The sequence below is a fragment of the Malus sylvestris genome, chromosome 16 (assembly GCF_916048215.2).
Source record: "Malus sylvestris chromosome 16, drMalSylv7.2, whole genome shotgun sequence".
NCBI classification, from domain to species: domain Eukaryota; kingdom Viridiplantae; phylum Streptophyta; class Magnoliopsida; order Rosales; family Rosaceae; genus Malus; species Malus sylvestris.
The window spans coordinates 6,728,283-6,749,751 of record NC_062275.1 but is presented as its reverse complement, the minus strand read 5'-3'; the positions used below and the strand labels follow the sequence as shown (position 1 = coordinate 6,749,751).

Here is a 21,469-nt window from a genome sequence, read left to right as displayed (position 1 = left end):
CATTAATTACTACATATTTTCGACACTTACAATGTTTGCCAGCTCGCTATATAATCAACTTAAATAAGTTAAGTCCATCATGCACTGCATTTCCTTCCAATTTTTTGTGATAAACTAATAGATAATTGACTAAATAAACATCCTACAAAGTTTCAATAAAAATTTCCAAGTTTTTCTTATAATTTCCGTGGTTTTTATTCAATTTTTATGGATATCGATAATATCCCGATATTTCCATCGAAATTTTCGTGTTTTTGAACTACCGATATTTCTAATATCATCGATATTTCTAATATCATCGATATTTTATACCTTGCTCATGTACGATAATTATAGCAGTTTCTTTGAACAACTTTCCACTGTCAGATTTGCCGAAAGACTGATTTTTCCCTGGAAATAGAAGATCACTTCTGTCATAAGAGCTTTAGTATAGGTGGATTCTGCCACAAAATAACATACATTTATTTAGCAGTTCTCCAAAGAAATGCCCAATGAAGGAAATTCGAGTAGAATAAGGCTTTTGAGAACATTAGTTCGACAAATCAAATTCAGAAAAAAAGTGATTGTTTTCTTAATTAATAACTTACATCAGGTTTCATCACTTCAATCTTCAAATGTAGTCTCACAAAATATAAGATAAAAGCTTGGTAAAGATCCATGTGTATAAAACCGAAAAGAAAGCACCAGCAGGAATTGTCACAACCCAAGAAGTCACAATTTCCCTCACAGTTTCTGCTCTAACACTATTGAGCCCCCTTGCAAATCCCACCCCCATGACTGCACCCACCAGAGTATGTGTGGCGGAGATGGGCAGTCCCAGCTTTGATGCAAACAGAACCACCGAGGCTCCTGCAAACTCAGCCGCAAATCCTCTTGTAGGTGTCAGTTCTGTAATCTTCTTCCCAATGGTTGCTATCACCCTATACCCCCACATTGTGATACCTGCTACAATTCCAAACCCTCCCCATGCTAGAACATCAGTTGGAATAACAATCTCCGCTCCACCAGTGCCGCCATGAAGAATAGATAATGCACCAGCCAAAGGGCCTATTGCGTTGGAGACATCATTCCCGCCGTGAGCAAATGACATGAAGCATGCTGAGAGGACTTGCATGTATCCGAAAACCCCATATACTATTTCCAACTGTGTACCGGTTGGACCTGAAATATCAGTGAGAAATCCGATGTTTTTTTGCTGGATGGTACCCTCCGTTTGCTCTGCTTCCGATGACATGGCCTTGACGAGGAGATGACCTAGCTGCCTGTGGATAATTCTGTACACGAGGACTGCACCTGCAACTCCACAGGCTAGAGCCTTGGCCAGAGCCAAAGGCAAGCTTTTCCCGAGAGGAAAGACTGCGAATGAGATTCCGGTTACGCCGACTAGTACAGCAATTGGTGCTGCTGCAGCTGCGGCTTGTCCAGGATTTGGAGCGCTGTACACATACTGAACGGAATAGAGAAGAAGAAGGGTGGTAAGAAGTAAGAACTAAGAAGTGTATCCAAATTCAAACATAAAACCAGGTTATAAGCTCTAAGTGACGATTCTAAGCCCTAAAACAATCAATCATGTCAATAGACGAGATCAAGTTGAAGAAAACTGAGTAGAAGTGACGATTTCTCATTGCATTGTGTCCTTCATAAAACAAGACGTCCTGCACAGAGTCGGACTACAATAAGATGGATTAAAGGTTACAAGTGCAACACATATTGGTGAGCTCAATTTCTGATATGGTATCAGAATTCATAAGCCAACGGCATACCCATATATGATAAAAGGCAGAGGATCATTTGACAGTTGCATCTCCAAGGAAGTAGAACATACCCTACGAATGCATTTGTACACAAGAAAAGACACCAGTGCTCCCATGAACGGAGAGATCACCCACGACGAAGTCACCCTCGCCAACGAACTCCAGAAGACAGCATCTGGACCGCCATAGACAAGCCCGAATCCGACCATGGATCCAACTATACAGTGCGTTGTCGAGACCGGCCAGCCATAATATGATGCAACCTGACTAGCAGAAAACAATTACTCATGGATGGAAGAAAGAACATGGCAATGTACCACATAAAACCTTATGAAACGAATAATAAATCATTTCATATCAACTTATAAACTTATGAATACTAATTATTTGAATTTCATGTCTCCCCAGAGGCTATAAGATTTGTACCAAGTCCGCAAAAGCTTCTTGTTACTATCTCCCCTTTTGTCGCATGGGAATTTTTAGTAATTTAATCCCATAAGTTGGGAAACCAAAAGGAGGAATTTTGAAAACAATGAAGACAACAACATGCTATGATGCTAACTTCAAAAGTACTAATACTCTATTAGGGAAAATTTAGCAACTCCCTTAAGTTGTAGACCTCGTTCACTTTACCCTTTGAACTTCCAATTTTTTGAGCCCTCTAAATTTTTACGCCGATGTTCCCTTAACTATCAATTTTGTTAGAATAGCACAACAGATCAGTCGACTATGTGGTTCTATTTATTTTATTTCAAATATTGAGTTTCTTCTCATGCAATGATGCAATGCATGTGAGTAAATTTTTGGGGCATATACGTCCACAAAATGTTTTTACTTAGTGAATTAATAATTATTTGAAATTATGATAATCGAGTTGTGACAAACAAATTCAGAAGAATCGTAAACTTATACATTTGCAGTAATTCAAACTAACGTCGGGGGTAAATTGACACGAATTAAAAGTATAGCGAGGTTCAAACTAAATTGAAACTTGAGGCAATACGAACTGTCATATAGAGGCATTAGCCTTAATTTGCATTACCATGCACTTTTGGATGCTGAATTGAAATTCCAATAAAATGTCACGCAATCAATTAGGATATATGGAATTAATCTATAAAACGAAAACAAAGGAAGAACAGAAGTACACCTGCAACCAAGTACCAGCAGCAGCAAGAGAAGCTAGCAACCCAGCAAAAAGCAGAGTATCCTTCCCCTGAAACACATTAGCAACAAGGATCCCCTTTTGCATTGTGCTCGTCACGTGAGTCCCCATTAGAAACGCCCCTGAGAATTCCAAAACCGCCGCCGTCAGCACTGCCTGCCGCAGCGACAGCGCTCCCGAGCCCACCGAAGTCCCCATGGCATTGGCCACGTCGTTGGCTCCGATGTTCCACGCCATGTAAAACCCGAAAAGCAGAGTAACATAAGACAGCATCTTGGTCTTAACGGCCAGGCCTTGCCCCAGAGACTTCATGAAAAACGGAAGGCTCAGAGCCGCAAACGCTATGCAGATGGAAATGGCGGAGGCGGTGCTGGAAGATATGTGGAAGGCCTGGGCCATTCCCGGCGACTTGGTTCGTTCCCCTGTTTCTGCTATTTCGTGATGTTGTGCGGCTTTGACATCTTGGTTTTGTTCTTCGTTTTCACCTTCGGCATCGGCGAAAGAGGATAAACTGGCAAAAGGGTGTGTGAGTTTGGAGGTGTTGAGCCTCAAAGTGGGGAGAAAAGACTTGGGTAATGGTGTTTGGGAGCTGAGAAAGTTTGTGACTTTCTTGGGAAAGTGGGGTTCTGTTGGGAGGAAAATGGAGCGGTGCTTTGGGAGGTAGAGGTGGGAATTGTGGAGGAATGATTTTGGTGTGGAGGTGGTTCTTGCAGAAGATAAGCAGTAGGAAGGAGTCATGTCTTAGGTGAAGAGAGGTGGCGGCGGCTGAGAGGGCGAGGAGGAGGAGGAGGAGGAGGAGGAGGAAGAGAAAGGGTGGAAAATCCAGAGGGAATTATTCAGGTGGATTCTTGGCATCCATGGAATTTGGTGAGGGAGAGGAACAGTATGCAACTGAGGAGTGTGCATTTTTTTAATTGGATATAATAATTATTTTCTTTTTTAAATTTTCTTGGTGGAAAGAAAGGGATGTGGGAGTGGATTTGGCTGCTTCCTTTGGTTCGGTTGATACGCGTGGTGGTGGTAGTTCTAGAGAGACTTCCCACCTTTCATTCATATATTCCACTGGCCAAAACAGAGAATATACCAAGCACCATATCTAACAGAATGATGATTTTTCTTCCAGAGAAAATGATTTATATAAAACGAGTTGACCGTTATCATAACTTTTTATTTTAATAAAACATTGACATGTATAAGTTGCTCTCTTCTATATAACGTAATGAGACAAAGTGATGGGGAACTTGATTAGCTACACAATTTTGTATACTTTGGAATGAGGAAAGGTCGAGTTACTATTCACTTAAGTAGTTATTGATATACTATTTTTCCTAACTGAATGCCGCTAATATACACTATGGCCACGTTTGTTTTAGAATGATTGAATTGGATAATTCATTAGATTTCATATATGATGAGCAAATAAATGAATGTCAACTTTTAAATTTTGTTCAAGTTGAAGCTAAAAGGAGGAGGCACATATGTGGCCACTAGGTTCCATCCATTTTAATAAGATTTGAAGAGATAAAGTTTCTCTCATGAACTAATTCATCTTTTACCTTCAACGTGGACAAAATTTAAAAGTTTGTCTTAAGTTCTTCCTTTAATGTACATCGGATATAGTAAGTTGTCCAATACAATCTCCTAGGCACCAATGATGGCTTTTAAAACATAGTAGTCTCAAACCCTAAGGTAGGGGTTGCGTGGCAAAACAACTCATTGGATTGTTAATGGTTAACCATTAAGACCATTTAGTTAATTTCCCATTGCACCATCATCACCATTAGCAATCTCACCAACATATTATGTTGAAATCAAAAGCAACGGATCTTAATAGTTATCCATAAACTATCTAACAGGTTGATTTCTCACCTCTACTGACCATCATAATGAATCAAGTCGAAAGAGTTCAATTTAACCGAACCAATTCGGATCTCAATTTTGCCATTCAAAAACCGAACCAGATACATTAACTACCCATATATTGATATATATACCATTTTACCTCATGGATCTAACACCAAAATCCTAGTCTCTCTCATCTCTGCCCATAAATCTGTCGGGGCCGAGCCCACACAAGAGCTCATGTGAACAAACGATAACTGGGTCGGGGAGCAAATTAAATAAATCTGTATCAACCACAGGAGGAAAGCCCATTTTTTCTGTCCTAGGCTTTAGTTGGGCCTCAAACTACTGACAGCGCCAGCCCATCGGCTTCAATTATTCCATAATTTCCTTTCCTTTTGTTCTGTCCTAAATGTCAGGATATTTAGTTTTTAAAAAAAAAAAAAATGTCAGGATATCTTTTCATTAAAGGTAGGAATTTTTGGCCAAGCCATACAAGAAGTGAGCTGAAAGTTCTAGCATCTTACTCGCTGTCTACGAGAGTCTAATATCAAAATTTTCCATTTAAATTAATAGTGAAAAAAAATACTCTTAAGCGGTAGTACTTATTAAGGCTACAAGTGTAATACTATTAGTAATACAGTTAGTAAGTTTGTTTAAGTTTGTTTGTATTTGGTTAAAGTAGTTAGGATTTCTCTTATAAAAACAGAGTGTGTAATATTCATTTGTCAGTTAATATAAATTCTATTTCTCTCTCTAAACTCTCTCTTTCTCAAACTCCTGTGTTCATCTTTCTTCTCTTCATCTTTCTTCTTAATTTTCTCTTCAATTCCCAAACACTATAATGTAGTTAACATGGTATCAAAGCCACCAGGCTCACGCCTTTGATTCTGGTGGTTCCATTTCCCATTATTTTTCATCTATTTCTAGCTTAGTTTCTTTCCAAATTTTCATTAGATTTTCGGTGCTTCCGCGATTGTTCTTGGGTTGATTTTCCTGCGATTGTTGGGATCGCGATTGTTACGATTGTTGGGTTGATTATTCTGGTTTGAAGTTACTGGGTCGTGTTTTTTATGAAGTTTCGAGGTCGAAATTGGGTTCTTGGGTGGTGCTGATCGGAAGTGCTTTTTGGTTTTCTGGTGGTGGTATTTTCAGAAGGTGTTGCAGTGTGTTTTGGAAATCTCGATCTCAGGTGAAAAGTTCTGAATTTTTCCCTTTCTGCATCTGCTGTGATCAATTCTTGAACACTTAAGCCAAATGGAATCTTTGTTTCTAGGTTCTTTCTTGAAATTTTTCTCTTTGGTAGTCTATTGTTTGATTTAGCTAGATAAATAGTTGTTGGGCACGAAGCCATTAGTAGCTAAAGATTTTGGGCACGAAGCCATTTCTGTGAATTTCTTTGAAGAGTTGTTCAAATTTGAGGGCATGAAGCCATTAGTAGCTAAAGATTGTGGGCACGAAGCCATTCTTTGTAAAGTAGCTTGAAATTTGTGGGCACGAAGCCATTTCTGTAAATTTCTTTGAAGAGTTGTTGAAATTTGAGGGCACGAAGCCATTGCTGTGAATTTTTGTGAAGATTAGTTCAATTCCTGTGGACATTGTTAGTTGAAATTTGAAGCATTTCTGATGAGGCTGTTCTTTGACGAATTCAGTGGGATCCATAAATCTTGGACCATCTTTCTTTTGCTCTGTATGTAGCAGGGGATACCATGGCTTTAGCTAATCAAGTTGAATAACTGCTCCCTGGGTTTATGGATTGTAAAGCAATATTTTACATCATAGCTCTCTACTACTATGGAGCAGGTTTTGATATTTTGCAAAAGTGATGTGTGATGATAATGGGATGAAATTGCACCGTTCTTGAGTATGGATTTAAGTTCTCAATACCTGTCAGTTTAGTGAGCAAGTAGCATCTGTACAAGTAGCATGTTTGAGTATGGATACCTGTCAGTTTAAGTATGGTTTTAGGTTCATGTTTGTGGGATCGTAGTTGAGAAGAACATGAGGAGCAAAAGCAAAACACTAACACCACCTTGAGCGTAGTTTGTACTGCTCTCATGAGGTTCAGCCTTGGTAATCATGGCTACAGATCCATGTTTTGCCACTTCAAGGGCATAACAGAGTCATCTTTCAAGCTCGATGAAGTGATTGTTCTTAAGGTCTTTGAGTTCTCGTTAATTGGAGACGGGGAAAAGTTACATCTTTGGATCTGCAAGAACTTTGATACCACTTGCGACCATGAAAAGTCTTTATGTATGCATTCACTAAATGCAACACTGGCAATCCAAGAAGTCCTTCTACAACCTTGTCCCTTGATGTCTCTCACCCTACAGTGGAGTCTGCCACTTCCAGCGGTTATACAAGTTGCCATTGCAATCCTCTTGTGGGTTTAAGAGATTGTTCTGACCAAGTATTTCAGCCACTCGTTTCTGAATCTGGGCATTGCTGGTTTTCAATGAATGAACATTCAGTGATTGCAGATATGTTCTTCCAATCTCAAACTGGCTTTCCCCAGTTGAGATTGAGGGGGAGTATTAAGGGTACAAGTGTAATACTTGATGAAATTGAGGTTCCACCATAAAACCAATTGGCAATATGGGGAGTAGCCCAAAACCATATAAGCACATATCAAACTTTATCCCTCACCAATGTGGGACAACTCTCAACACGCCCCCGCACGTGTGGCGGATTTTCAAGCCTACAGGTGGACAACAACTGGGTGACGTGGAGCACGTGTGGCCATTTGGCTTCACACGAGGACAACCTGCTCTGATACCATGATAAAATTGAGGTTCCACCATAAAACCAATTGGCAATATGGGGAGTAGCCCAAAACCATATAAGCACATATCAAACTTTGTCCCTCACCAATGTGGGACAACTCTCAGCAATACTATTAGTAATACAGTTAGTAAGTTTGTTTGTATTTGGTTAAAGTAGTTAGGATTTTTCTTATAAAAACAGAGTATGTAATATTCATTTGTCAGTCAATATAAATCATATTTCTCTCTCTAAACTCTCTCTCTCTCAAACTCCCTGTGTTCATCTTTCTTCTTGATTTTCTCTTCAATTCCCAAACACTACAATGTAGTTAACAGTACTAAGTGATTCAACACAACATACTTTTACGTGCATTCACATGATACAAGGATATGCCAAGCATATTGTATACTGGACAATTAGGTCGGTCTCTTGTGTCAAAAAAGTCGGGAATCCAATCATGTAGAGAGCTTCCTAGATTGTGGACGGTTTTGGACCCTTTATGCTATTGTCATCTTACACTTTCTGCACTCTCTTATTCCAACTTCAAAGTTTGAATGTAGTAGTTTCCTTTACGAAACTAGATTCCTCGTCGACCTCAACTTACATATATTCCCAACGCTTTTACATTGTATTGAAGATAATACTAGCATAAGAGCATTCAATCTAAAACTAATGTTTTGTAGGCATCGACGCAACCGTTATATTATGTAGGGCCTAGATCTCACAAGATAGATAAGCTTCTTTTCTTTTGAACTTACAATGCATACCAAAACATCATATAGATTAACTTATTTCTAAATATTATTATGCAATTATTTACCACTACTCATGTAACAAAAACTAGTTTGGGGTAACATATAATATATAATCAATTGCATCCAATCGTGTGTTTATCTAGTCCAACGTGAGCCTTCGAAGCTTGGTCCATTTGTACATCAACTTCTCAAAATTTAATCAACCATTTGGCAAACCATTAATCAAGCATAATTCATTATATAGGTTGGTGGAAGAGAAATCTAATTAGGAGGAGGCAACCTTTCTAGACTTGGCAGTACAAAACTAGCATAACACTACCAACCCTAACAAAAACACATGGCTTCTAGAAATAATAAATTAAAAGAATGGCGAAAAAATCTTTTTGATAATATCATATCAATAAATTTTCTTTGTACTAGCGATATTTAAAAAAATAATAAGAATCTTTTTGGTAATATTCTTCTCCATTGAACTTTGTATCCGTTCAATAATACTTTCAGTTCAGAGTTCTCAACCTTCAAGGCATCAAATTCTCAAAAGTCCAATAGGGAGTGGAGGACCATCCACACATCACTGAACCCTCAGGTCCCCCACTGAGCTCAGAAATTATAAGAAAGTTCCAAAGCTTCAAGACTTACAGCTCAAGGTCCACTGGGTTCCAATCAACGACGTCCCAGCCCCCGTCCATCACTTTTACCAATTTCACATCTTTGGGAGAGTGCCAAAACCCTGCACAGTGCATGCAGCCAATCCATGTCATCATCTGGCATATTAGGAGTCCAAGAATATATATCGATTTCACTCCTCAGAGGGATTCCCTTCTCTATTTTTATGGCTCTATCCCCTTTTCTCCATAAAACTTGGAAGGCTTCTTCTTAATTCCCAGTCAGTACTATCAAATTGTTACACCGTGATCCTCCGTAACCATTGTTTTAGTGGGAATTTGATAGATTTATTTAATTTTGCATGCACAGTACTACATATTGTTTTAAGACACTTATTTGTTGTTCATATAGCATACAATAACTCACGTGCATATGTAAGGAAAAAAAAGTTTAATTGTGTTACATCTTACAAAAACAAAGATTAATAGCTAGCTTGATGGTTAGATTATTTGTACTGATTGGTAACCTAAATGTTCGTTTTGCAATTTTTGAATGACATGAACTAAATTGTCATGGATCTCAAACTAGGAAATTGTAAACTGTTTGGCGACGGCAAATATTAGTAAATTAGAAAGAAAAAAAAAATATCATGTAAACTATAAGTTTTCTATGAAAGCACTTGTGCTATGTTTGGAAGAGGAATTTTAAATTACTAAGGAACTTTAACTCATTCTTGTTAAATGTGTCTTACACGAAGACTAACAATGAACTACTTAAACTAGAAAAACTAATACTACAAATACTACAAATGCACTACAAATACCACTACATGCACTACAAAGGCACTAAATTGGCATCCGAAGTTCTCTCAAATGTGTTGTTTCTAGTCGTTTTCATGTCGTTCTATCAAGTTTTTAAGGTATACCTACTACATTTGGTCTAAGTTTTGCTAAACTTTTACCCTCATCGAAATGTGCCACATAAAAGAGCACAATTGGCACGAAAAACTTCTTCTCCATCCATTTTTCGTTTGGTGTCATTCTCTCGTTACAAAGTGAGAACAATATTTTTTTGGAAGTGTACTTAAACTTAAAAGAGTAATAGCCATCAACTTTTTGTATGTTAAAAATTCTACCCATGTGAATCAATTTTAATGGTAAGTTGGTAAGTAGGGTCCAATATGGGTTATATCCTATATCAATATGCCGGCACAAAATTGTATAAGGTGATGATCATTCATCGTGCATGTATTGAGAGCTCACTTAACAAATTGTTAGGTACATATATCATACACAACAAAGTTTCCACAACATATCTGCTCTACTGATCATTTCATCAGTCACGGTCCTTCCCCAATATTAGTGTCTATTAAGAATATCGATCCTACATCGAAAAAAATGGATTGATACTCTCAATATTGTCCCATTGAAGATGGGTCAAGTTTGAAGATGACAAAAGTGACTCACACACTTTAGAAAATTGATACAAACGACAACCAACTAGGTATCTTTTTTTTTTTTTTTTTTTGAATTGAGTGATATTAGCAACTGGCGTGGTTCGAACTTAAGCTATCATGCAAGGACCTCATCCCTCTTCACCATTGTAGTAGAGGGCCACCTGCCCGACTAGGTATCTTAAAACTCCAAGTTGGATGGTTACTTGTTAGGGTTAGACAACAAGAAGGCTTCAGCATCCCATTTACAAGTGTCCTAGGTGGGTCCTTGCCAAGGGTAAAAAGAGATTTGCAAGGGCAGGATATTTTAGTTGTGTTTATATGAATATCCGATCCCAAATGTATACCACAAAAGGCAAATAAAAATTGTGTAACTAACGGAATAAGGAAAAGGTGAAAACAGCATCACAAAAGAACAGGAAAATGCTTATTATTTATTCTTCACAAGGGTATTGCTAAATCCACACCAGAATGACTGTATGAAATGCAAAAATGGAATTGCAAGGAATTGCGTTTCTAGGGTTCGTTATGTCCTCCACTTTGTAAATGGGAGTTGGGACCTACTTATACTATATTAATATGCAAGTGGCTTAAGTTTGATGTATGTGAATAATCCAAGCAAAGTGCATGATTCTCTCTCGTACAGGATAAGGAGATAAAGGTGGATATGCTCACCATTTGAAATGTTGTGCAAATAATTATGGGTGGAGTTTATTCACATGCTTTTATATTTATTTTTTACAGACTCCTTGAAATTTTTTGTTATAGATCATCTTTAGTTTATTCAATCCGACAATAAAAAAATGAGAGAGGTATATGGAAGTTAAAAAAGAGTGTGTAGATAACAACACCCATAATTATTATAAGACTAGTTGCACCACTAGAAATCTCATCAATACACATCGTTTTTAAAGTGTGCGCATTGATGCTTAGACACAGCTCATCCGCGCGCAATGTTGTTTAGGCAACAAAACAATATTAAAGGAAATTGAGGCTCTACCATAAATACAATTGACAATATGATGAATAACCAAATACTTTATAAGTACATGCAAAGAATAACCAAATACATTTGACAATATGAAGAATAACCAAATATGAGGGGTATACTTACCATTTGAAAATTTCATTAAATGGGTACTGTTCACTATGCTTTAAAAAAATATTTTTTTAGAAGCTTGGTAGACCCTTCTTTTACTTTTCTACTGTCATTGACAACATTTTTTTTTGGAACTTTCATGAAAATAGCTTGGGCTAAATATATTTTAACCAAAAACCATGTTATAACTTTATTTAATAAAAAATAATTAAATTTTATTGAAAAATCCTTAAATTTTAATAAAAATGATAAAAGAACTTAAATTTAAATGAAAATGATCCAATTTTAATATATATATATATATATATATATATATATATAAGAAAAAACCTGACGTGCGAGACCCGTGCGTCCATCATAGACACCGTTTATGAAACTGAACACTATTTATGAAACTAAATAGTAATAAAGTATTTATTGGTCCAATTTCATAAATACTGCCTAGTTTTTTTGTCCACTTTCATAGATAGGGTCTAATTCTTGGTCATGTTTCATAAATAATGCTTAGTTATTGTGTCCATTTCATAAATAATGTATGGTAATTAGTACAATTTCATAAATAATGTCTCTTTCTTGGTCCGGTTTCTTAAATAGTGTCTAGTTATTGATCAACTTTCATAAATGGTGCCTAGTTCTTGGTCACGTTTCATAAATATTGTCTAGTTCTTACTCCAGTTTCATAAATAGTGTATAGTCCAGTTTCATAAATAGTTTCCACCTATTGGTGTAGTTTTGGAAATAATGCCTAATTCTTGTTTCCGTTTAATAAATAGTATCTACTTATTGGTACAGTTTCATAAATAGTGTCTACTTAGTGGTCTAGTTTCATGAATAGTATATACTTATTGGTCAAGTTTTGTAAATTGTGTTTAATTCTTGGTTCAGTTCTATTTGAAACTTAGACCCTTTTTGGTTTTGTAAAAGCACCAATTGCGTTGAAAACGATGAACCCAGAAGTGACCCTTTGGATCAAAACGTTGAGAAGATTATGTTCTCAATAATTATATTTAAAAAGTTGTTTTCAATTACCAAATTAAAATTTCCTCACATTTTTTACATACCTACAATAATAAATGTAGCTCTCCATCCAATTTCTTGAGCTTGGGTGTCATCTTGGAGAATTTTTTTCTTTGTGCCTGTGACACAAGTGGTACACCACGTGTTATTATGCAAGTGATGGAAAATTTTATTTTTTTATGTTATTAATTTTGTAACACAAGAATCTCACAACTTGTATAGAGATATGTGGTGTACCACCCCATGTTCCAAGCATATTGAAAAATCTCTTGTCATCATGACTACTATTGGGAAACAACACTACAAAAATAAAATTGGGGAATGTAATTCAATTTGAAGTCTTTTTCTTATTCTAAGCATAAAAAAGAAAAAAGAAAGAAAGAAATCTATTAATGTAGCTGGCAATGGAAGAAAATAGTGGAGTGTGGAAAGAGGGGGGGGGGGGTGGACGCGCCCAGCGCAAGTTGGGTTTTTTTATGGTTTTTTTTTATAGTTTTTATTCTTTTGTTCTTATTATTAAATAAAGCTAGTAAATGATTTTTGATTAAAATGTAAAGATTTGAAGCCATTTTTATTAGTTTTCCTTTTTTTTTATCAAACACATTTGATGTTCTAAATTTTTGTAATAAATTGCTTTTTTAAAAAGTACCACAATCCCAAACCAGCCCTCATACTCTCAATAGATACACTTAATGGTTCTTAGTAATAGTTTTGCATGTACAAAGTCAATTTTCATATGAATAGTTTTGCATGCGTCTGATATTTTTGTAAACCAGACGCATGCAAAACTGTTCATATTAAAATTACAACCAAAACAATTTATACATGCATATGTAAATAGCCAAGCATAAAGCCTTTACTATTGATTATAATTTGGAGACAAATAGGATAAAGGGGATGTATAAAGTTAGAGGGAAGGTGCGCGCGAGATAGGATTTGATCGATCCTTGGCTAAAGTACGACCCCATTGGGGCATTGACATGTTCATCTTTTCATCGGTGGATAATTGATTGACATCATCGAGGAAAATGACAAAGGATTAGAGGAAGTTTAATTTTTAGTGTTGAGAGAAGTTATCCTAAAAGAAGAGATAGAGCTTCGGATAAGGAATTGCATGACCTATTGGTCGAGTTGTCACTTGTCAATGATGCATATCTTTTGGACTTGCCATTAACATTTTCATAATCCGCGCTTACTTTGATCATGACTTTTTTTTAAGTAAAGATCAACCCAAATGTGATGATCTCATACGCATGTTAATTGGTTTTCCAGTCACCTTACTCTAAACCAGTGGCGGATGGACTAAGGGGTTAGAGGGTCAGCTGAACTTCCCCCCCCCCCCTTTCTGGGCCCCGCGCGGGTGAACTTCAATGAATGTCCATAGAGAATTTGGGTGTTGCCTTTTTGAAGATTGGAGTTGACTTCATACAAACTCTCCGGCTGTTTGATAAAATACCTAAAAGAAGAGTTATTACCTAACCAAGACGACGTCATTTTAGGCCAAGTTAGTTTAATAAAATAAAAACACCAACAGCCAAAAAAATAATAATAATCATGTGTATTTGCTAATTACATTGCTTTAGTTTTACCGGTTGCTACTACTTCAGTGGCGAGAGCCATTTCCGCTATGAAAATTGTGAAGAGTCCATTGCGTAACCGAATATGAGATCAATGATTGAGTGATAGCATAATGGTTTATATTAAAAGCAATGTTTTTTCTTCCGTTGATAATGAAGCTATAATGATACGTTTTCATGAAAACTTATCATTGACTATTGCAACTTGTATTATTATTTGTTCTATAAGTTATGAATAATGAAACTATGGTTTAAAATTATTATGTGTATAAAAAATATTTGTGAACTTTAACATGTGACCCTCCAAATAATTTTTCTTGGATCCACCACTGCTCTAAACTGCTAGGAGATTAAAGTTTATACATGATTCTGTGGAGTAGCTTGCAATTGGTTGGTATAATAAATTGCTTATTAGAAGGGATGTTTAGTAATTCGTGTCTAGCTAGAAGACCCAAAGATTGTTCGAACAACCTTAATTAATAACGAGGCAGCCTTATTTCAATACAACACTTTATTTGTTTGGTAATTTTGAGATGCGTCCTTCCCCTCCCTCATTTGTTTGTTTGTTTATGCTACTATATTGTTAGTCTCAAGAAACCCTGAAATTGCTCTTCTCCGAGAATTTGGTGGGGCTTGGACTCTTTGATAGACCAAGATTTAGGTAAAGTTTGGCTATTGACAATTTTTATTTTTATTTTTTATGAGCGATATGTAAAAATTAAAAATGGGCTAAGACTCCCTATATAAGGTCATCTTCAACCGAATGAGGGTCAGATGACTCTCTTTAGCCCTATAGCTACCATCTCCAACCAAGATGGCCAAAGGACCATAAGCCAAACATAGCCCGTGACAAAAAACCATTTCCAACCGAGGAGGCCAAGGGTCATAGACCAAACATAATTTATTATTATAATTTAAAGACTACAACAACTTAAATTTAAAAACTACAACTTAAATATTAAAGACTATAACAACTTAAATTTAAAGGCTTAGGTATTTATGAGAAATGACTGGCTGGCTCCTTTGGGCCAGCCTTGGCCTGATTTGGTGGTTTTGGTTCAGTGGGGCCCACGAGCTCTTTGGCCTAGCCCTCGGTTGGAGATGGTTTTTGTGTCATTTCGAGCTATTTTTAGCTCTATAGCCCTTTAGTCGGGTTAGTTGGAGATGACCTAAGTTCTCAAAGAGACTTGCAGTATATCCTGATCCTGAGACAAGGTAGCCTCCCCTCCCTTAAATTTTTCTTGACAAAGCACAATTAAACTGATGGAATATAGTGATTAAATGCCACAATTTAGGGGTATTTTACTCCAATTATAAGTAGAAGAGACCTGGATTGATTTTTTTTACATGATGAACTCGTTATTTAATTCCACAAAAGAAATATATTTTTTTATCAGATTACTATAGCTAACATAATGTATGATTTGTACTTAAAAAAGCGTAATGTATGATTTATCTTAAATCTTTCACTACTTAATATAAATATATAATGTTGTAATTGGTATTAGAAGAAACCGTTGGAATAGTAAGTGGCCAAGCTACTTAGTATTACGGTTTAGTAGTATACCTCTTCATTCTTGTAAGTAAGAAGTCTTACGTTCGATTCTCGTCAAAATTTTTTTTTAACAAATGATATTTAATCAAATTAAATAACTTAAAGAAGATATGCATGCAGTGAGTCATGACTCATGAGTGAGAGCTACTTATTTGTGTGTATATGCTAGTGCATGACTTACTAAATCCAAAGCATCTCAGTCGACCAAACCCAAAGCATCTCAGTCGACTTCTCCTCCAAAAAGTAAAAGCGAAACAATGGCTTGTGGATCCCATCCCATATGGCTTTGCCTGCCCGGCTGCTTCACCATGCCGCCATGTTAATGACTATGAACTTGGCTACTTATGCATCACGAACAAAAATAGTTTAAGCATTAATTATTATTATTTTCAATAATTCTTCCGAACTGGTATTGTCTCTTTTAACAAACAATAAGATTATTACAATCTAAACTACAAAGAGGAAGATCTGAACTTGGACGCCAATGGTAACAAACAATGCTCCAACCAACTTAATTAAATTCGTGTAGAAAGATGGAGATTTGAACTTGGACACCAAAGATAAAAAACAACGCTCTAACCAACTTGATTAAATTCGTGTTAACATCTGAAGCGGTACTTAAAAAGTTAAGCAAGGTATAAAATTCCAGATACAGTCTTGAAAGGGTTAAACGTATGAATTTCAGGTAGAGTCGTTATCAAAATATGTACTTTTTGGTTGGAATCAAGATAAAGTTTGTGCAAAAATATCTAATTCTTTTGTTCACACATACGATAATTCATTTCCTGATTTTGCAATTAGCTAGCTAGTGGCCATGATTTGAACTTTCGCTTTCCCAGTAATAGCGTATAGTCTAGTAATACTGGTCTATGTTCACATACGAGGTAACAAAAGCGAGATATAGAATGTTCACAGTCCATACAAACAGAAGTAAGATGGAAAAGAGAAAATAAAAGCACAAGGAAAAGAGAGAGAAAAGAAAAATGAGAACTTAGTTTTGAAATAAATTGAAGAAAGTTGATTAATTCATCATAAAACTAATTGGTAATATGAGATTTAACCCAATGACTTATAAGCATATGTAATATCCCTTTTTTCGTCTATGTGAGAAACATTCTCAACACACTTCTCACTTGTGGAAAATATTCAAGTTAAATACGTGAAAAACACAAACGGTGCGACGAGGAGCACGTGTGGCCATTAAGCTTCATCCGTAGAACAACCTTTTCTGATATTAGAAAGAAAGTTAAGATTCTACCATCAAACTAATTGAAAATATAAGAAGTAGCTTAACCAACTTACTTATAAGCTTATAAAGACTGGAAGTCTCTCCTCTTATCAATGTAATATTCATGGGTAAGTAAGTAGACTTCTACTCAAGTTTAAACTCACAAAAGAGACTAAGAGAGTAGTTTAGAAATGTCTTTCGGAGAAAAATAAACATAAGGTTTACAGTTTACTCCGGGGGGTATGGGAATCTAAGTGCCGACGTAAGCTGACCAACCAAATCAATTCTAGTTGGCTCCACTTACCCTGTCCCTTCCCTTTGAAGACTCCAAGTCTATAAATTAAAGCCAGAGGGTACCATACATAGGCTTGAGCACACAACTCCAACCCCATCTTCAACTCCTCATCTCCTAGTTACTAGTCAAAGCAAAACCCTAGTAAGCATGGCCGAACCCTCGCCTGACCTCACCAAGGTCATCAACATCAAGTTACTCTGCAGCCACGGCGGCAAAATCCTCCCCCGTTACCCCGACGGCAAGCTCCGTTACCTCGGCGGGGAAACCCGTGTCCTTGCCGTTCCCCGCTCTATTTCCTTTTCCGGTCAGTTTGTATATAAATTCCCCCATTTTTTGTAGTCTTTTGTTTGGACTTGGAGGATGTTTTATTGAATTTAGCTGCACCGTTGTGTAACAGAACTGTCGTCCAAGCTGACTGAGTTGTGTGGGCCATCCGTGACGGCCGTCAGTTTGCGCTGTCAACTGCCCACCGAGGATCTCGACGCCCTCGTATCCATCAAGTCCGATGAGGATCTCGTTAATCTCATTGAGGAATACGACAGAGCAGCCTCTTCCGCTAATCTGAAGATCAGAGCCTTCCTCTCACTCATCCCCACCGGCAGGACACCCAAAAGCATTTCATCCCCTTCTTCCTCCTCGGCCTCTGCCGCCTCCACGACTTCGTCCTCCGGCACCTCCTCGTCGTCAAATAACTACTTCGGCGCCGCTTCCGGTTCCACCCCAAGATTCCCCTTGCCGTCTTCCACCCTAGTTGATCGTTGCCTTCGTCAAATGCCGCCGCAGCCATCCCCGTCGACGGTGCCGTTTCAGAGACCCCCCTCCAAGGTTCCTCACTGTGCTAATATTTACCATGCTCGTCACGGCCACAGAAACAACAACCCTACTGGTACTACCGGTAGTCGTCTCTACCTGGTTCACAACGGCAATCACTGGCAATAACATCGTTTGCCACACGGTCGGAGTTCCGGACTACAAAATTACAAATATGCCACGGCCGATTAAAACAAGTTAATACTACAAACCCTAAAATTAAAAAAACACAAAAAATATCAGTTATATAGTATATCTGATCAGTTATGTAATGGGAAATATGGAGCTGTAATCGTTCATCAGGTGGATTGCTATTGAATATCAGTGGCGATTAATGAATTTCAGTCCTAATTCGTTTTTTCAATGTGCATACATATAAAGACATGGTGAGTGCTTTTTTTTGCAATCCTTCCCTGTCTCTCTCATTTTCCCTTTTTTTTTTTTTTTTTTTTGTTGTTGTTGTTGTTGCAGTCTGTCCATAGCCATTGTTTCTGCACTAGGGCAGAGCTTTTTCCATGTCTGTTTTCCGTTAGCGTCCCGTTAAACGCTGTTGGGCGTTGTGCGTTGCACTGTCAGTAAGCGCATAACATCTGTTAGGTTTCTGTCAGATTCCCTGTACTGCGTGAGACGTGGCATTTGGTGTGATCAGAGTGTCTGCCGTGTTTGTTATGTGTCACTCTGTTATGCGTTATGCCTTTACGTGGGATAAACAAACCTCATCCCATCTGACATTCTGACTCATGTCTCTTCGTTCGTCGTAAATTCCACTTCTTTTGTACCTCTTATTTTTTCCTTTTTCCAAGAGTAGCTTATTAATCGAGTGTATTTAATCAATATTGTTAACATTGTAGACGTACCTCAGGTTTGTGAAGAGAGTAAAATGAAACAAGCAGGATGATGATCTGGAAGGCCGCAGAGAGAGATCAACTTCTGAGAGTATATCTAGAACTGATGAGCTAGCGGCATGTAAGTACCATTAATTCATTCCTCATGAATTAATTGTGTTAGTTTAGGTCTAGGGCAATTGCATTTGCAGAAGTGAAGGTATTAGCTTTTGGTTATTTATCTTCAAACTTCAATCCTTTATGCACTAAATAGATTTTCTCGAAAATTTTTATGGTGTTCCGCCATGTGGGATCTTCTCATATATTTATGATCATTAAGAAACACATGGCTAGCTTCAACAATGACCAATGAGCTATGTACGCGCCGTCTTTTATTTTTAATTATTTTTTTGTTACATTCGTGGGATTCTAACCACCCCTAGCCTATTTATCCACCGCCTTATTTACACTCACCACTAAACTAAATTGGGTAACTCATTTGAAAGATGAGAATGTTAGACCCTCTTGGTGACACTCTCTTGCACGTGTAAGGTCTTACGTTACAATATTAAGACTATCATGATATTTAGACACAATAATTAACAAGTTTTAGAAAATTAGTTATTTATTTTATTATTTGGGTTTGGGCCTAGCTTATTTGGATTAGGGTTTCTTAAGTTCTGCTTTCTATAAATATAACTTGTAGTTTAGTACGAGAATTAAGTTAGTCAAGCTGTAGCAATTTGTAGTTGTCTGATCATCAATCTCATTTATTTGTTTTCCGTTTAATAAAACAATGTTCATAGTTTATCTTGCGTTTGTTCGATCGTTATGAGTACTCTAATTTTCAACTTGTAGGTCCTAAGATTGTATGTAAGACCTACATGTATAAGAAAATGTTAGCAATTATGAATGCGCCGTTTGTGTTTTAAATAGCATTACCCACGTAAGACCTATTTTTATCAAAATCTGTCAATAAGTGTTTCAGTTTTGTGGGTATTACGATTAAGGAAGTAGCACTCTTGCTACGTTCTTACCTGCCCATATTTTTAGAACTTAAAATCAGGATATTTATTACATTCTCACTTCTTGGCTTCCTTCGTCGTCGTCGGCATTTCTAATTTCAGATATTAATATGCTTTGACATTTTAACCTTTACGAAAAATGGAGTTTTATGATGGTTACACATATTGTCCATACATGCATGATCTTCATGACATAAAAATTTCTTGACCAAATTCGATGTATGGCTTGCTGCGATCGGATGGTAGGGATGGGAAGGCATTTTTAACCCTTACGAAAAATGGAGTTTTATGATGGTTATAACGTAGTCCATACATGCATGATCGCCATGACAAAAGTAAGTTCTTGGCTATATTCGATCGGTGGCTTGCTGCGATTGGATGCTATAGGGATGGGAAGGCAGTAGGAGTACTGGAGAATTTAAGAGATCAGATGGATGATGCATGGTGATTTCATATCAAATCAAATCAAATAAACATATATGAATCCAACATCCAATAGTGATATAATTTGGAAGCATCGGGGGATCATACATTATATTCATTTAGGTATCGAATCACAACTGGACAATGAACTTATCTATATATTAATACCTACATATTTATTGAATGTGAAATAAAATGGGACTAAACCATAAAAAATAGGGATAGTTTAGTTGCGGTCTTTGGTCCCTAATTATTATAGACTCAAACCTTATGCATTTTATACTTTTGATTAAAGTCCCTCTCCTATTACATAAATGACATAATAATAAAAGAGATGCAATAATATCAATAAAGACTCAACCGTTTTTTTTTTTAACTTTCATTTACACTACCAATTTAATTATTCAAAATTGCTTATGGTTTTTGATAAAAACAAAAAATAATAATAATTGCTTATGGGTGCATTCTAGATTATATATATAAAAAAGGGGTTTTATTTTATTTTTTTTATTTTTATAAAATGAGTACATTTATATAATAAAATTTGGCTACATTTTATATATAAAAAATTGGTACATTTACATAAAAACATGGGTACACTTTATATTTAAAAAAAAAACAATGGTACATTTTAGATTAAAAAATAAATAGATTTTACATTAAAAAATGGTACTTACCAAAAAAAAAAAATAAGGATACATTTTACATATACCAAAGTGGTACATTTGTAAAAAATGGGTACATTATAAATATATTATGGGTACAAATAAAAGGTTAAAAAATTATGAGTACAAATAAAAGTTTAAAAAATAAGGGACAAAAAGAAATTAATATATGGATACAAATTAAAATTTAAAAGAAAATTGGTACAATTTAAAAAATGGTTGCAAATTAAAAATGGGTACAAACTAGAAATAGAAATATATGATAAAAAATTTAGCCATAAATATAATATATCAAATGTAACGTTTCTAATACTAAATGAATATATTTAAAAATGAAACTTAATTATCTTGACATGTAAATATTTTATTTTTGAATAATTAATGTCGTTTATTAAAATCGAAGGACCTTGATCAAAATTTAGAAAAGAATAAAGTTTTAATCAATGGAGTAAAAAAAACTAAGAATGTAAACCTAATGTCTCAAAATATATATTTGTTCCATACATGCCAGCTGGAGATTGTAACATAGCTACACTGGTTCATGAAGCTGCACGTAATTAGTTTAAATCCAGTATTTTAAAACTATATATATACTACAAGAAAAAGGATGACA

At 36.2% G+C, this 21,469-nt stretch overlaps 2 protein-coding genes across 2 annotated transcripts; one reads left to right on the top strand and one right to left on the bottom strand.

Moving 5' to 3' along the window:
* Window positions 1-547: 547 nt before the first annotated feature.
* LOC126608003 (inorganic phosphate transporter 2-1, chloroplastic-like) lies at window positions 548-3,884 on the bottom strand. Its single transcript, XM_050275739.1, has 3 exons — window positions 2,905-3,884; window positions 1,826-2,017; window positions 548-1,447 (listed from the first exon to the last, which is right to left on the bottom strand). The coding sequence occupies exons 1-3, from the start codon at window positions 3,655-3,657 to the stop codon at window positions 623-625; spliced, it is 1,770 nt and encodes a 589-aa protein (XP_050131696.1). The 5' UTR covers window positions 3,658-3,884; the 3' UTR covers window positions 548-622.
* A 13,281-nt stretch (window positions 3,885-17,165) lies between these two features.
* Window positions 17,166-18,283, top strand: LOC126608002 (uncharacterized). Its single transcript, XM_050275737.1, has 2 exons — window positions 17,166-17,413; window positions 17,507-18,283. The coding sequence occupies exons 1-2, from the start codon at window positions 17,257-17,259 to the stop codon at window positions 18,046-18,048; spliced, it is 699 nt and encodes a 232-aa protein (XP_050131694.1). The 5' UTR covers window positions 17,166-17,256; the 3' UTR covers window positions 18,049-18,283.
* Window positions 18,284-21,469: the final 3,186 nt, after the last annotated feature.